Source organism: Brienomyrus brachyistius, chromosome 25 (assembly GCF_023856365.1).
Source record: "Brienomyrus brachyistius isolate T26 chromosome 25, BBRACH_0.4, whole genome shotgun sequence".
Lineage (NCBI taxonomy): Eukaryota > Metazoa > Chordata > Actinopteri > Osteoglossiformes > Mormyridae > Brienomyrus > Brienomyrus brachyistius.
In genome coordinates, this window is record NC_064557.1 from 328,257 (window position 1) to 346,352 (window position 18,096).

Here is an 18,096-nt window from a genome sequence, read left to right on the forward strand (position 1 = left end):
GTGAAACCAAGTACATCCATCTGAGCAATACGACTGGTTGTACAGTATTGTTCCACTTCTTTGCGACATGTTTTGAAAAGACGCATACAATAATTTCCGGGTTTGTGACGTTACACAAACACGTGCTCTCCTGTGTTATTGTCCCGTTTAGCGTTCCCAGTGGAGTGCGAAGTGTCAGTCTCCCGCCAGCAGAGGGCGCCACAGTTTTCTACCGGCGTGTCCGCACTGCTGACGAGCGTCTTTGCGGTTATATCCTTGTTTATGTGCTTCAATCACTGAAGGATAAATAACAGGTAGCTAGTTCAGTGCTCCATCTCTCGTCGGGACCAGAAAATATGGTTTAGTGTATTCCCGAGCACGCTGTGATTAATTTTTTTCTATTGCTTTATTTTGTCGTAGATGCCCAGATGTTATAGTCACTGCAGTGTTCTCGGGAGCGAAATAAAAAGGAAAAAACGCCCCTTTTTAGAAGTACATATAGAATTAAGAGACTGGTGAGCACGTTTCTCATCGCCGTCCTCGATAGAATGACAGACTGCTAAGGGGCTGCCGCCGAGATGGACCGGAGCCCTTTTCATCGACACAAAAACCGGGGCGCACATGTAAACGCTTAAAAAAGAGAGAAGACACTTCTGAGATGGAATGGTGCAAGCAGCTGCTGTCGGTTTCGACGTACTGAAAACAGACAGCACAATGGAGATACATCCAATGTAAGCGGAGGGTGTGATGGTGGAGGTTTCGGTCCGGTCCGGTCCGGGTGTGACGGCGTTATAAGGCAGGGTGTCCTTATTCTTGCAGCTAAAGGATAAACCCCTGAGCCCGAAAACCGAAATGGGGCACGAGGCATGAGACACTATTCCTCGCGACGAGAGCAAATTGTCGCGACATGTCGCGATCTGCATACAAATGCGCTAACAGGTCACTGCGATATTTGTAAAAATAAAAAAATTGTTGCATGGAAAGTGGTGACAGTGGCGAGCGGTTGCAGGAGTTGCATTGAAGTTGCAATGTGTCGCAGATCGGGACGGGATCGGGCTGTCGGAGCTAATATACAACTGTCGCGATATGGACAAATCGGGATATGATGTATGTCTGCGTACCCGACCCAAACGGGCGCTCTGTAGTATGGCCTGTGTGTGACATCTGTGAGACCCACAAGGGAGATTTTAGAAAAATGTCCTTATGGCCAACTAATGTAAGTTCATGAATAAATTGGAGTACCGCAGGGTTTCACTTAAACCGGCAAATCGCACATCTGAGTTTTAAAATCCATTGGAATCGTGACTTGTAGATGAGGTCCTACATGCATTATGTTGCCAGCTGGCCAGTAAACTGCTACAGCTGTATACTGAGAAGAGATCACTCATGAAAGCATTATTCCTGTGACACTGAATCATGGCAAGACCAACCTTGCAGAAATACGACAGTGTGTAAAGGGATGTAGTGTGCATTTATCGTGATAGGGCTTAAAGCTGTTTTAGCACAGTGTGTTTAGGAGATTCACTGAGGGTTATTGCGTATAGTTAGTTTGAAGCCTGTTGTTATTCCTCTTAAGAGAAGGCAGTATTGATTAACTGTCAGCTATACTGGTATTTATTTAATGAAAAAACAGTAGTTGAATTTATTGGATTTTTGCTTTCGTGGTTATTGCCTTTCTTGAGGATGTCTTCCTTGTACCCAAGCCTTATGCTTTTCTTAAACTAGTTAATACAGTAGGATAATCCTTTGGTTTTCCATGCATAACAGATTTTTTCTTAGCTTAGGCCTTCTGCTGTTTTTCCTCTGCAGTTTATTCATGCATTTCTTGTAGGATTGGCAGATTAATTTTAACCTAATTTAGCATCTGCAGAATGGCACCAAAACTTCCCTTGTTTTCGCTTTCGGTGACTCTTATTAAATATAAAAATCTCTTATTAAATTTGCAGAGCTGCGTTTTCATCTTTGTGAAGAGAATTGATTTTAAAATGGATCCCTGAAATGTTAATTGCTTTAATTTGGCATCTGTGTTCTGAGCAATCAGATAAATGAAAGACGTAAAGACGTCCGGTCATCGGACGTCGATAAAGATAGTTTGCCTGTGATTACTGGCGAGCCTTTTTTTGTTGATCATCCTGTGTTCTGATATGCCTGCGTAATGACAGATGCACCAAGCTCTGCCAGCACAAACCTCACGACTTGAAAGACGACGTGTCAGAGAAGCAGTGTCCCGTCACCGTCAATCCACGTCACATGAAGAAAGCCTTCAAAGTAATGAATGAATTGCGCAGGTGAGGCCTCGTCCGGCAGCAGTTGGTCTCAGTCTCCGAAGGTGGACAGACTGATGCACAAGCAGATCGATGTATCGAGTTTGTTCATCCCAGAGGGACAACTAACATGCAAACAGTGGCATTAGTTTTCCAGTGATATTTTTCCAAGCAGGGTAGTGGAGTTATGTAACCCAATAGAAGCAGACAGTTACAGGGCGGAAAGTAAATTTAATATTGATGGTACGTTGCTGAAGCATGGTAAAAGGTACCAAAGGGACTTGCAAGCACTGCCTGTACCAGCACAGGTGTTAATTTCCTCTAGCAGAAAGGTTATTAAACATATATTGTTTCATATATGATTGGCCAGCTAGTATGACATGAACGAGCGATGGTTTTATCCTAAGAGTGCATTGAAATTTCATGGGAGGTGTTCTGCATGAAAGATGATAGTCATTCATTTAGTATGTCATGTGACTCTTCCCATCGGAGTCATTTTGAAATTCCGGCGATCGTTCATTGAATTTCTCCTCCTATGGTCTTGCCTTTCTCTCTTTTCAGCCAGAACCTGTTGTGCGATGTAACGATAGTCGCTGAGGACGTGGAGTTTGCTGCTCACAGGGTGGTGCTGGCCGCTGGAAGCCCGTATTTCCATGCTATGTTCACAGGTGTGCGCTTCACAGTGGTCACATGACCAGTACAAAATGGCTGTCTCAGTCATGAGCAAAACATGGTTGTCCTCATTCGGATGACTTTCCATGTTTCTGCTGCAATATTTTGTGCTTGTAGCTTTTATTTCTGCTAGTTGTAAAGTTTAAGGGAAGAACGTGGGAGAGCTGTGCATTTATCTGGGGGGGGTTGATCTGCATAGATGGGCCGTTTGGCAGTAAAGGGCAATGTTGAGTGACTAGTCATCGGCCACGTGTTGGTCTTCTGCGCAGGTGAGATGAGCGAGAGCCGGGCGAAGCGTGTCAGGATAAAGGAGATGGACGGCTGGACCCTGGGGACCCTCATCGACTACGTGTACACAGCCGAGATACAGGTCACTGAGGAGAATGTGCAGGTAGGCGGCCGCACCTGAGGCAGGCCGTGTGCAGTTCTCCATTCACACCAGCAGCCAGTCATTTTTATCGTTACAGGGTAGTCCTTAGTGTTGTGGAATAACATTGGCACTCATTGGTTGGCATCTTATTGGTGCAAACATCATCTTGCTAATTTGTGATGTGTGGTATAACTTGATTATCTAAAGGTATCCAGTTATAATGATGTTTTTGTTCTTGAGTTTGAGGCGATTATTTTTTTCGTTACTGGAAATGCTCTTAATTTATCTTGTTCTTTGCTGGTTTTTACTTAATTAGATTCAAGTTTCTGTTTTGAATATCGAGATCTCCAATTTAAAATAAACAAATGTATAATTAAAGTCCCATATTAAAAATGTTGCGTGTTCATCAGCTTGACAAACCACATATTAGGATAGCGACTACGCTAAATTGTTAGCCTCAATGAATTTAGAGTGAATTTTCCCCTTTTGAGGAAAGTGATTTAAGTCTGCAGAGAAGCTGGAGGTGTCATTTATCATAGCGGTGTGGCTTTTGCGTGTGTTTTCTCTAAGTAAGTGTCACGGGTGGGGCTAATGTGGACTAGCTGGTTGGATATCTCCCCCCCCCCCCCCCCCCCCCCCCCCATGAGGATGCATCACTCCCATGGGGGCCGTTCTGTGTCTGCTTCTGCTGACAAGAAGTGAGATCCCAGCTTGTACAAAGGTCTCAGAGCAGTAGAGGCTGTTTAAAGGGCGGTTTACACTGGATTTGCCCTGTTGTCATTTTAAACGTTATATGATGTTTGAATAAATATAATACCGTCTTGTCGTATCTATAGTGAATTCGCTAATAAAGCCGTATTGTTTTACAATGTATAACAGCAATAAAGTAGACGGGGAAAATGAAGAACCTGTTTACGTATGTGCTCTGTAGGGCAGAGTGACGGTAGCTTGCGCACCTCAATTTGTAAGCTGTAAATAAAATTAACGTTTAACGGCCTGCTTCTCTAAACGGTGAAACGTGCGCTTGTGATTTCACTCACGGCGTATGCCAACGGGACTGTGCGTTTCGCTAACTATCCGGCAAAGCTGTAGAATGGGCAATTTGCGTGACGTGCGATCGTTTGCGCCAGACGGTACTGCTTCCGGCATTTCAGAAACGGACACTACTGCGTTTTACAGAGGACGGTCTAAGAAGATTCAGTACATGCTGGTTCTGAGGGCAAAACCCTTTTTAATGAGAGGGGTCAGTGAGGTTTGTGCCCTCGTTTTTTTTTTTCTCATGAATTGAGATGTCGAGGTACTGGCTGCCACCCCTTTCCGTCACACTGGCTGCAGCCCGGGAGACGTCACGCGTGTGGGGGACAGATGGAAGAGATTTGGACGCCTTGCAGTAGGCGACACCGAAAGGCTAAACGCCTGAGCTGTGTCCCGGCGCGTCTACAGCTGAGGCAGTGCAGACAAACCATGTCGCCGCATGCAGTTTGATACTGTGATTGATGTCGCTCCATGTTTTCCAGCCTCTTCCCCCCCCCCGCCAAAATGTTCTTGTTTTGTGCTGCGCTTAATTGCAGTGGTATTTTCAGATGTTGGAAAAACAATCTCCTTTTGTCTGGCCACTAAAGTTAGACCTTTGCCTGCTCTGTCTTCCTTGCTTCCATACATTTCTTGGTTGTGTTATTTCAATGACTTTTTCCAATGGAAATTTACCTGGATGCGGTACATGGAGACACTGACAAAGTGTTTTGAGTCGTGGTGGTCTGTGAAGTCCAAAAAGGAACAGAAATTCTACAGTATTACAGCGATGGAGAGAAGCGTCCAGCCCGTGCCCCTTACGAAGCCAGAGAATCTGCTTTCTAGGTGGATCTCTAGAGAGTCGCCTCCGAGGATGATTAAAGAGGGCTGAGAACAATGGTAACGTGATCCCGAATTTATGCAAACAGAACTGGTTTGACTAAACGTACGGCATCTCCTTTTGTGTAGTGCGATTAAGTTGCGCCTCGCGTGATTAGCATGATGCTCTGCCGCCCGTAGAATGGAAACTGGGGCCGCATCAGGTACGGATGTCAAGGTGACACAAGCATGTGATTGAGAGCGGTTCATGGCACAATTAGGACACTGCCTGCGATTTGGAAGGTTGCCATTTCGAATCCCAGGGTCAGCAGATTGATGTCACCGTTGTGGTCTTCAGCATGGCCCTTAATCCCCAGTTGCTCCTGGCAGCAGTTGGCCCCATCTTCTCAAAAGTGTATGTTGCTTTGGGTAAAAGTGTCTACAGAATAAATCCTTAAAGCGTCAGACGTGCTTAGAAGCATCGCTCAGGCTCCCACTTAAATGAACCGCGTCGGCCGTCTGCGTTGAGGTGGCTTCTGGTGCCGTCAGCTCTTCCTTGACCAGAAACTTTGGACTGGGAAGCCACTCTCTAGTGCCCCCCCGGTGGCCCTGTGCAGCACATCCGTGTCTGTGGGCGGCGAGATCGGTCATGTGGCGCAACGTGAGCGGGAATATATTAAACCCGTTTCAGTTGATGTGTCGCGATTGGCGCATCTGTCTGTTCATCCATCTCTCGGCCCGTCAGTCCCTCCCTTTGCCGGTCCGTCTGCCCATGCATCTGTCCGACCAGGTTCTCCCCCGTTACGTTAAGTGGCGTCTGGTCTCCCGCCAGCTGTGTTCAGGTTGCTTTATCTTTTTTTTTTCTTGCATTTTTTTGCTAATTGAGGCGTTAATGACATTAAGGTTGTCGGCATCCCGGCGTGAACTGGAGTCCAGTGAAGCCCAGTTTCTATAAAAAGCTGGGGACACATTTATGTGTTATGTAACTATACCTCTTTAAAAGTGTACGTAGCTGCAACGCACCGGCCTGCAGGCTGGTTAGCGGTTAACACCGCGGCTTTGAACCTCCATTTATTGCCACTTCCTCCAGGTTCCTTCCTCACCCCAAGGATGTGCGATTGTGCGAGTGAACGTGAGGGTAGACGGATGGCTGTGCGGTTCCTTTCTGCGAAGGTTTCAGGTTCTGGACTGTTGTGGTGCTTTAACAGAGTAGGTAGGATTTGGACTAGAGTTAAGGATACTGATGCTTCAGTGGGTGGATATTGAAGCTGAGTGCACTGGTTAGGGTGCCCGCTAGCTATGGTTAGATAACCGTTGTTCGTGATGGGTAAATTTGGTTTCCCCAAAATGCATGCGGCATGCAATGAAAGAGTGAGAATGTATGAATGAATGCATAGGGCATTGAATGAATGAATGAGTGAATGGGGGAATAGATAAATGAATGAATGGGCTGATTGGATGGATGGATGGATGGATGAATAGATCAGTGAATAAATGAATGATGGATGGATGAATCAATTAATGAATGGAACATAAATAAATAAATGTGGCATGAAATGCTTTGTTTACAGTTTTATTGTCTTGTCACATGTTCCAGGAGTACAATGAAAGTTCTGTGCCATGCTTGGGGGTGGGGGCAGGACACTGAAATATAGGAAATGTCAGGTGTGACTCTGTCTGGGATGTGGGGGCGCGAGGTGTGACACTGTCTGGGCTGTGCAGATGGACAGTCACAGGGTGTATGAACTGCAGGCGTGCTCCTCCTCGCCTGTCTCTGCTGAGCCAGGTGCTGCTGCCGGCTGCCGGGCTGCTCCAGCTGCAGGACGTCAAGAAGGCCTGCTGCGAGTTCCTCGGCTCCCAGCTGCACCCCACCAACTGCCTGGGCATCAGGGCCTTCGCCGACCTGCACGCCTGCACCGAGCTGCTCAACCAGGCCAACACGTTCGCAGGCAGGTCACGGGGCACCCCCGTGCCGTCCGGGGGGCCTGTCGGGGGGCAACATCATAATTACTCAGTATTAGCCCTTACACCCTTACCTGTTCTACTCTGCAGAGGTAAGACTGTAAGGGCAAAAGCTGGGCAATTCTGAAATTTCCCAGAATGCTAGTGGAAGCGTTTCCAGGGCTGCTGTTTCATAATAGAGCTCAGATGAGGGTGGAAATACGTTTCTAGTTCTTGTTTATTATGATTGTCATGAATGCATTTTGAAAAATGTATCTCTGCTGCACTTGGGATGCACGCTCCGAAGTGCTTTCACATTCCGCATCCTGGATTTCTTTACTGATTTCCGATTCTTTGCGGCTGCCGGTTGGAACCTACTGAAAGAACAGTAGATATTTCGGAATGCCATTCCTGCTGTCATCTTCCTGCCTGAATTCGTCGATCCACTTCCGGCGGCCATTTGCCACAGAGTTACGGTGATGAGTTTTGTATAAATCGGCACGATTTATAACTTAATGTGTTAGGGGCAGCTGGTGAAATTGCTGCCTTGCTGGAGGATGAGACATTTTCAATAGAACTGTTCCAAAAAAGGTCATGGTTTCTCCTTAGATAAATGTATGAGGCATGTTTGCTTTTCTTGGTAGTACTCTCTGGCGGACATGAATATTCATAGGGGGGCGTGGTTAGAGTCCTCAGGGTGTCCGTGATTGGTTCAGCACACACAGAGGGGAAGGAAAATAACTGGCAGCAGAGTCCAGAACTTGTCTCACATTGAAAGTGTTACATTGCCCGAGTAGCCTGCGGGGCTATTCTGCCAACGTCAATTTGCAGGTTTCATGAAGGCGGATCCCAGGTACAGTTCAGTGACAAACTAGCGGAGGGTCCGCAAGCACATCTGTGTTTAGTGCTTTTTAGTGCTTTTAATTAGGTTTAATATGTGCCATGTGAGGGTGCAGTAAGGGCACGGCCAAACGTCAGACACTCACGCACTGCCTGAGGCACCGGCTGTTGTACCCTTTGGAGCTGAAATCATCTGTTACCGTAAAATGCATATGGCAGAGATGTGTATCAAATTGATTTTGAATTTTTATTGTCACGAAAAGTCACGATATAAATAAGCAGCCTAATTCACTTACCGTTTTAACTACTGATCACAAATGCTAAGCTTCTGATGAAAATGTAGCAACTTTTTAAAAAATTTCTCTTTTGCCATAATCGTTTTCTATTTTTATAGATTTCATTTTTCTGGAGTTTCTCCTGTTTTTGCTTTGAAATATTCCTTTTAATCACGGCGCACGTTTACCAAGCACTCTTCCTCCTAAGGTTACCCTGGTAACGCTTAACCATGCAGACAGTGTCTTTCGAAAACTGATGTCTCTCTCGTCTCTGCCGTGCTGCTTGATGACTGTCAGTTTCTCTGTTCCCGTGAAATTTTCCCCGAAAAACTGCTGATCATCTTACTGGACGACGTTTCCCTTCTCCTTTTGAAGTTACACATTCATACTTTTTTCTTCAGATTTTTATTTTTTTGTTTATTGGGTTTGAAAATGTAATGGACCTATTTAAACTTTGTGTACATCTGGATGGATGATTATCATTTTATTCATATTTTAGATGAAATATTACCTTAGAGTTTGCATTAGTTTAATTTTTTTCTTTTTTTAAGGCAGATCTTCAGCTACCCAAGACACCGTGTAACTCAGCTGGTTAGAGATCTGTGCCCGTATCTGGAAGGTCATGTGTTTGAATCTCACGGCTACAATTGGGCCCTTGAGCAACCCCAATTGACCCCAGTTGCTCCAGGAACTTACTGATCTTGCTCTTTGAGCCTTACATTCATGTCAGTTTGGACAAAATCGACAGCTAAATAAATGCAAATGTGAATTTACTGTACAATTCAATATTTCAAACCAAAGTATTGTATAATTAACATGGTGTAACTTCCATCTGCCAACAGTGTCTGTTTTGATGCACCTGCAGTGTCTTACTGTATTATGTTTGGGTTTTACCCCTAATGACCAGTCAGATCAGGCAGATCAGTCTCCTTTCTAAGCTCCATGTCCAGCGTTAATTATTAAAAGGGCTGCATTACCCATCCGGCCTAACGGGGGCGCTCTCTCCCCTACAGAGCAGCACTTCTCGGAGGTGGTGCAGAGCGAGGAGTTCCTGAACTTGGGCATAGAGCAGGTGTGCAGCCTCATCGCCAGTGACAAGCTCACCATCCCGTCAGAGGAGAAGGTAACGTGCGCTGTCAGACTTCACCCCCCCCACGGTCTAGCAGTCAGAGACTTCACCTTTCCTAAATGATCTGGACCTTCTACCAGCTTCTTCCCTCAGGCTGTCAGAAGCACCCCCCCCCCCCCCCTTGGTGACGTTAATTTACATATTAATCGTTAGTTTTTCGCTATATCTATTCCACCCTGTTATACTGCTAGCATATTATTAACATACAGACTGCACTATGTAAAGTACTGTGTAAAAGTCTTTAGGCAGTCAAGGAAGATGTTTTCATGATCTTCACGTTGGTGTAAAACTATATCTGTCAAAGTGTGTCAGCTTAGCCATTTCAGGCGCTTGCTTAAGTCACTCAGCAACCATCCAATGCATCAGTGCATCTTTTTAACTCGACTGCTAGCATGCTGCGTTCAGCTAATCAACGCCTCATTGGCCTTTTAACTAATTAAATTGAGTAATTGAGTGAGCTGGTGGTGAAAGTAATTGAATCCATGGAATGGCTGAGGCGCCCCCTGAGGTCTGGGAAGCGCAGCGCTGTTCATCTAGCCGTCCCCCAAGAAAAAAAAACTAACTTTTTTTTCTTTTTGGACAACCGAAGAAATTCTTGTTCGTTTTTATTGTGTTGCTCTTAGATATGGTCTAATGTGAAACAGCGTTTTTGTACTGAGCACACTTGTTACCCAGATAAATAGCTGACTGCCTAGCACTTGCACAGTACTGTATTTACACTCTTTTGTGTTTCACTCTGTCCTGTGTTTCTACTGTCGGTCCTGTGGAAACCTGCCACCAGTGTCATCCCATTATTGGGTTCCACTGTATACTTGTATATGGTTCGTTAGACAGTGAGACTTGGCTTGACTTCCCTCGACTGGGATTTGAAGCGACTCTCCGTCTGTCTGCTCGTGTGCAGGTGTTCGAGGCCGTGATAGCCTGGGTCACGCATGACAAAGACGTGCGTCAGGAGCACATGGCCCACCTCATGGAGCATGTGCGTCTGCCCTTGCTGTCCAGGGAGTACCTGGTCCAGGTCTGTAGGCCCTCTTTACCCTCACATCTGGGAGCTGCATGTCCTACTAACGGAGCTACTTATAGTCTTCGGTATTCTCTAGCCTCACTAGGTGAGCTGACTTACCGTCCAAATAAATATTCAGTGAAGAAATTTGGAGATGTCCTACAGTGGGCTGGCGGCCGGTCTGGGGCGATCCTCTGGGCCTGAGCACGGTTAGGCGTAAAGCAGGAGTCTCGCCAACAGAGGGCGCATATTTCCAACCATGGTGCTTCCAAACCCGGAATGCGGAATGGGGTTGGTTAATTTCCAAGAATAGACTATATATTTTGATTAACTCTCTCTAGTGGTTTTGAGGAACATCATTAAACCTAAGGGTCAATGATTAATGTAGATCAATCATTATGTAGCTGGCAAGTGATGCAGAGATGTGCAGACCAGTGCATGCCACTGTTGCGACAAACCCCGTTCCCTGCTCTGCTTCAGAGGGTGGAAGAGGAGACCTTGGTGAAGAACAGCAGCGCATGTAAAGACTACCTGATAGAGGCCATGAAGTACCACCTTCTCCCGGCGGACCAGCGCTCGATGATGAAGACCATCAGGACCAGGATGAGGACGCCCATCACCCTTCCTAAGGTGCTGATGGTCGGCACCTGTCGTTTCCTGTAATAAAAATAGTACTTAACTTCCCCATGAGGGATTAGTATTCTTCTCGCCTACCCCATCTTGCTCTCCGTGACACACAGACTCATACGTATGTGTGATGAGCTTGGCAGCGAAGGGCAGCCACCCGTAGTGGCACCCACAGAGCTGGGGGTTACGGACCTCGCTCAAGTGCCCACTGACATGTGACTATATGCTTGGGTTGGGCCTTAATCACAGGTACAGAGACAGTCACACGCTGCCCCTACATATCTAGTGACATATTCAGGCTTCTACATTTGTTTAATTAGATGCCATGCATCTTGAGAAACATGTTAAAATCTATTGTAAAACAATGAAAGCTACTTCTCTGGATAGGAAATGTAACTCAGAAAAGCACAGTAGTCGCTAAATGCTCGCGTCAGATGATGTATTCCGTTGGGGAGTATTACCTGTGAGCAGTGGTCCCCGTTTCGCCGTGGAAACGCCCATGTTGCCAAGGCCGGCTGTCCCTGACAACGCTTCTCCCCCAGGTCATGGTGGTGGTGGGAGGGCAGGCCCCCAAGGCCATCCGCAGCGTGGAGTGCTATGACTTCGAGGAGGAGCGTTGGTACCAAGTGGCGGAGCTGCCGTCCAGGAGGTGCAGAGCAGGTATGCCGCCGGGCCTCTCCCTCCCTGCCGTGGTATCCGTGACAACGGGCTCAATTCCACCTTGATCCTGCCCTGGCTGATTGTCAGCAAGCCATGTGCAGGCAGGGCCTGTGGTTGCGGTCTGTTATCGTACCTTAAATAAACTGCTTGCGGCCCTGAGTAACCAATCATAATTGAGGGGGGAGGAGAGTTCAGGTTCAGAAAGTAAAAATCCAGACCACGATTTTGTGTCAACCAGCCAGTTGAGTGCTCTGTGAAGGGGCCTTCTTATACTTAACTGGTTGGGTGAAACAAAGTGAGGTGAGTTTGGTGAGTGAGTGAGGGAGGTTTCCTGGTTTTGGCCTGTAAGGTACATCAACATGAAATTCGGGGATCATAAATTGTTCTGGCTGCTACGCTTGGCACCTGACTGCCATGAGTTTGGGTGTCCAGCTCGGTGTATTCAGCTGTGATTTCCACAGCTTATTTCCATTTACCGGCGATACTTACTGTATAGCAGTGGCTTTTAGTCACAATCTGATTGCCCTCCTCTGAACCTGTGCCGCTCCCCAGGTGTCGTCTACATGGGTGGCATCGTGTACGCGGTGGGTGGCTTCAACGGTTCCCTGAGGGTGCGCACAGTGGACTCGTACGACCCGGCCAAGGACCAGTGGACATGCGTGGCCAGCATGCAGGACCGACGCAGCACGTTGGGCTCAGCGGTGCTTAGCGGGCTCCTCTACGCCGTCGGTGGCTTCGACGGAAGCACAGGTTCGGCACACCGGCCTGCGATCATCCCCGTCCGCTCATTAGGGGCGGGTGAAGTGAGGCTTTGACGATGATGATTGGTGGGATTGGCAAGTAGAGGCAGCTGCTGCCTTATGTTGGCCAATGGGAGTAAAGGATGGGTGATAATTGAGAACAGAAATTCTGCCTTCTGTAGGTTTTACAGCCTGATTTCCCTATTATCCCTCCTCATTGTATATAATTAGAAAAAAAAATTCATGAATAAAGAAGTCAATGACAGGATCCTGTCACTAATATGTTTATAGTATTTAAAATTGTGTTGTCATAGTTAACTAAGATTTAAAATAATGTATTTTAACATGTTATTTTGCTTAATTTGTATACCTCAAAGGCAGAATAGTTTGAGCAAAGATTTTTGGTAGAGTTTAATTTCTGTACTGAATATTTAGGCTGTAAATTCTTGTTTTGGATGGTATTACAACACGCTTGTATATACGATTAATCATACGATCGATTGTGTGATTTTAATCGTGATTTAACCCACTGGGGTCTAGGGGTAGGGAACACACTTTCACTGACTGGGGCATGGTCACACATTTCATTCAATATCATCATTTACTTGCCATGAATTAAGTTTATTTCTTATATATTTGCTTTGGAATTATATTCATCTTTATCTTAATGTACTTTGTACATATGTCAGATTTATGTCAAGGTTGTAATTTCACATCAAACGATAGATGTTGCAAAATGCAGTTTGGAACACTTACAGAAACATTAAAAAAGTACATAGTAAGCAATGGTGGCAGTTTGTTTTGATCCCAGATATTTGATCAGTCTTGGCTACATGAAGATGACTAAATGGTGTAGTTGCAACATTCAGTTGGATAAATAAATAAGAAAAACCGAACTCGTGTCACTATTTATAGCTCCTTTCATTGGATATGTAGCAACTTTTATGTGTATGCATAACCCATAAGACACCTGGTCACATCCCTCCCTCCCTTTTATGGCACTGATGGGGAGGTATCTGGATCGCATTTCTCCGTTGCCTTGTTCATCAAATTACCATGCGAATGCGATTTGAATACGCAGAAATACGCCTATTTATAATGCGATTAGCGATCTTCAGGTGAGGGCGGTACTACACACCCCTGATGCAGTTAAAACAAAGTAAGGTGACATGGTTTATTTTTTTTTAGCCGATTTAACCTAATTTTAAAAACTTTAATACTTCCGACAATGGACGTTTTGAAAGGAAGACGGATTACGGATTTAGTCAGCGTTTTTTTTTTTTTTTTCATGCTTGTATAATAAGATTTCAGCGAGTCATGAACTGAAATACATGGAAAAAGATACGCGGCATCGCCAACGATGCTGTCATTTCCAGAGGGTTAGAAGAATTTGTTTGGCAGCAATCGGTCTCTGTGCCTATTGTGCTCCGATTGGGCTCTGACAATTTACGCAATTAAAAGTTAACGCAGTCAAAGAAAAAATGTGTTATAACTTAGCTCTGATTCAAAGGCAAAATAAGTTTAGAGCATTGCTTTGTGAAACTTGCACTGCAGTATTCTGATGAATTTTTGCAGTTCTGAGGAGGCTGGAGAGTAACCCCCTGCCCTCCCCCCACATCATTCACGGCAGGTCTGTCCAGCGTGGAGGCCTACAACGCAAAGACCAACGAATGGTTTCACATCGTGCCCATGAACACCAGACGCAGCAGCGTGGGCGTCGGCGTGGTGGGTGGTGAGTGACGTGCAGAGAGGGTGGAGCTGAGATGGGTGGGGGTTCGGCCTCTCGGGGACCTCTGACATGCCTGTGTGTTTTCAGGAATGTTGTATGCAGTCGGCGGGTATGACGGGGCCACCAGACAGTGCCTCAGCACCGTAGAGGCGTACAACCCCAAGACCAACGAGTGGACCTACATTTCGGAGATGAGCACACGGCGCAGTGGGGCGGGTCAGTGTGCGTTTTGTTACCATTAATCCCTGCTGGGCGTGATCTGCAGGCCAGATTTACCCCCCTTTGGCCAAAATCATGCTCCCTCAGCACTACAATGTCATATACAAACAGCACTGACAGAGAGAGTTTCACAGAAGGACAGGCAGGCTGGACTCAAGGGTTTGTATATATGGTGCATTGTATTTATACGTGGATAAGAAGCAAGATAGCAGCAGCTTAACAGGAATAGAATAAATACAGGTGAAGGAAAATAAATGTGCCAGCCAGCTCTAAGAGCGTCTCTCCACCACAGAACTCGCATTGTAGTTACGGTGAATGATCATCTGTGACGGAGGTGAGGCTGCCCTGTAGGTCACACTGAAAACCGTCTACTTCCCCTCCTGTTGAACCGCGAGGCAGGCGTTGGCGTGCTGAAGGGCTTGCTCTACGCCGTCGGAGGACACGACGGGCCGCTGGTGAGGAAAAGCTGCGAGGTGTATGACCCCGCCACCAACGCCTGGAAGCAGGTGGCTGACATGAACATGTGTCGCCGGAACGCTGGTGAGGAACGTGCAGTCCCGTGACTCCCCTTTCGATATCATAGTGCATATGCATAAATACCCACACAGAAATGTACACAAAATATAATGGGTACATATACAGCCGTGAAAGAATTTTACGTATCTTCTCACAAGTTAAGTGTCAATGGTTGATCCCATGGAAAATTTTGCACAGGTGCTCGCAATTTGTCTGCCAGTCCCGCAAACCAATTAAATTACACGGCAGAAATGTGTTTCAATTCTGTAATCAATTTTAGGGCTTGTTCACTTCACTGCTCTCAGGAAAGAATGGTTCTTTACGCTCCCATGAATGAACAATTACTTATGAATTATAGAATTCTGTATAATTAATTTTTTTTAAATTAGATTTAGGGTTTCCCTGTGCGCCAATACCGGATAGGTGGTTGTAAGATGAATGGGTGGATTGTTAGGTTTTTTTTTTTTAAAGCAGTAGCTTTGATACTTAGTCTTCCCTCTCCCTAGAATGTATTGAGCAGTGACTCTGATAATATATTTTGGAGGTTTCATTGGGAGACTCTGCAGACTCTCCTCATTCAATAGGACACCTTAGCCTTGACATTAACCCCTGTGATTCTTACATCTGTCGCCACCTAGTGGCTGACTTTTTCTTTTTTTTCTTTTTTTTTTTTACTCTCTACCTCAGTGCTTATGGCCTGGGAATTCTCGGCTTTTGATTCTCAGCAGATGTAGTTTCCCTTTATTACTCGCAACAGATCCATCGGCAGGCAACTTTTTTTTCTTATTGTTTTGTTAAGTCCGTTAACCAGAGGACAATGTTTCTTGTGTTCTCTGTTAACGATGATCTTCTTGGGTTCCTGTTTAGCCCAAAGCCTAAGGCACAGTGGTGTAAGGTTATTCACTGATACTGGCCTGCTGGATTTCTAATAGTGACAGACAGTTTTACATTAGGTGTTGTGATATTTGCTGGTTTTAATATTGATAAATAAGAGCAACACAGTCACTTCTCTGATGGATCTGTGGTCTTACAAATAACTCCTCACATGTTCACCTCATGCGGTAGAGCAGTGGTCTGTTTTAGGGATCCCTCCCCATTTATATTTCCATATTTACAGACACTTTTATCTAAAGTGACATACAAGCGAGGCAGATGGCACACTACAGACATGTGGTTCAGCCATCAGCCAGGCATAAGTGCAGCTAGACTGAGCTTCCAGTGAAGGCTCAGGTACAGGTGTGACCAGTATTGGAGCAGGAACTACAGAATAACTACTAACAAAGTAAGAACCTAATAAGACTATTCAAGTGTAGCACAAGAACATTCAGGGAACATAAAAAGGCATCGGGGCTAGTAGAGGAGGATTTTTAGAAGTCTTTTTGCGCTTTCCTGTTGTAGGATATACAGGTCGACTGTTGATTTGTCCGCTGTGTTGGGTTAGCTTCCCATTTGGGTAGACCCCCCACACCACCACACTCCAGAAAATGCCTTTGATCAATGTGGCACTTGCAGTGCGATGGCTATTTTGAGCTTCAGCTTGTTTTTCAGGTGTCTGTGCAGTCGGCAACCTACTGTACGTGATCGGGGGAGACGACGGGTCCTGTAACCTGGCGTCCGTGGAGTATTACAACCCAGGCACGGACAAATGGACCCTTTTATCCTCCTGCATGAGTACTGGCAGGAGTTACGCAGGTAATGCATGGAACAACTGTATAATGTTGTTGAGTAATTTTTTTTTTTTTTTTTAATTTTTCTTAGTGTTCATGGGTTTTATTGGTACCGGACTCCACTACATTAGCCTGTGCTTCTGTTGTGAATAAGTATTCTGTTGCAGTACCATTGCAGATGTTTGGTTCGGTTATTTTCTATGGTTTTTCAACAGTGCCATCTAGTGGGCAACATCATTTTCACAAAATTGATGAGATGGATATGAAATTACGTTCTCTGGGATTTGAACAAAAATGTTGTCTTTAGGTGAACTGTGATGAGCATTGTGCAAGGAAAAGGGCCCGTGAATAAAGAACTCTTCTCTTTTTTTTTTTTTTCCTCCCTTCCTGTCAGGTGTCACAGTGATCGACAAGCCTTTATGATGAGGCGCGGATTTGCTGCTGTTTTGAAGCTGAAAGCTGATGCTTTGACGCAGTTTGAGAGGCTGAGGCTTCTTGGGGCTGCTACATCCTGAGACGGTGTGAAGCAGGCTCCTCTCTAAAGAAGCGGACGGCCACGCAGATGCTGCACTTAACGGGAGCACTACATGGGATCAACCATTAACACTTAACTTGTGAGAAGATACTTAGCATAAACACGTTTTAAACACAAGTGAAATGTAACTGGTGCAACGCTAAGTTTCCCGTGGGACCAGGCGGCGGATCTCAAGGTGGTCAGTTTGAGTTTGAAGCAAAATATGGGTTAATTATCCATGAAAAGATATTTTGTTGAATTCTAAGATGAAAACTGTCAGTGAATATTTGCTGTTGTGAGGGATGATTTAATCTGATTTAATGAAGAACAGCTTACAACTGAGTGGTTGATTTTGATTTAGTTTTTTTTTTTTTTTTAGCCTTGATACACTGAAGTCCAAGGACAATTTACAACTAAGGCACTGCGCTACATTGGCATGGTACAAGGAACAATAAAGATGGCACGTTTAACGTATTAGACATGAACTTGAATATGCCTAATTAATACCGTTCTCGAAGGAATTCCGAATAAACGATCGCGAGACTTCAGATGCCATAATCGTGCGCTAGAAAAGTCGACAACATAACTTTTAATTTTTATTGCGTCTTTATTTCGAAGTATTGGCCACGGTTGGTGCATTTCATTATGTTATCTCATTGGAATGCTTCGGCATGCATGTAACTGCAGATTTCCGTCGGTTGCCTGAATTTGAAATCAGATCTGCATGGTCATAATCGGCTCATTAATCGTAGCTGCTGTTTTTACTACTGCTGTATGTGAGTGAACAATGAATGTGACGTGCTATTTTGAACCTTATTGAGATTACCAGTCGTTTATTGCTTTCTCTTTCCTTCCGATTTTGTTTCCGTCCTTGACCAGTTAATTAATGTCTAATGTCAGTGTAAAGAGGAATGTTGTGCAATGATATTTGATCTAATGTTTCATAACATGTTTTTTATTATTAATAAATATGCTTCTTGTATTTGGATTCGAAGTTTCCTGGTTTTGCTTTATATTATAGATTTAATAAGCCTGGTGCTATTTGCCCAAAGCCTTGACGTAGCAGAATTGATGTATTTCTGCAGTGTTTCGGGAACGTTGTCTGCATATATGGGACGATA

General features: G+C 45.2%; 1 protein-coding gene across 1 annotated transcript; it reads left to right on the top strand.

The window, feature by feature from the left end:
* Positions 1-244: 244 nt before the first annotated feature.
* On the top strand, positions 245-17,963 carry klhl2 (kelch-like family member 2). Its single transcript, XM_048995615.1, has 15 exons — positions 245-710; positions 2,142-2,267; positions 2,805-2,911; positions 3,185-3,306; positions 6,902-7,064; positions 9,185-9,294; positions 10,202-10,318; positions 10,784-10,933; positions 11,473-11,590; positions 12,143-12,340; positions 13,961-14,062; positions 14,147-14,275; positions 14,678-14,818; positions 16,343-16,486; positions 16,856-17,963. The coding sequence occupies exons 1-15, from the start codon at positions 643-645 to the stop codon at positions 16,882-16,884; spliced, it is 1,824 nt and encodes a 607-aa protein (XP_048851572.1). The 5' UTR covers positions 245-642; the 3' UTR covers positions 16,885-17,963.
* Positions 17,964-18,096: the final 133 nt, after the last annotated feature.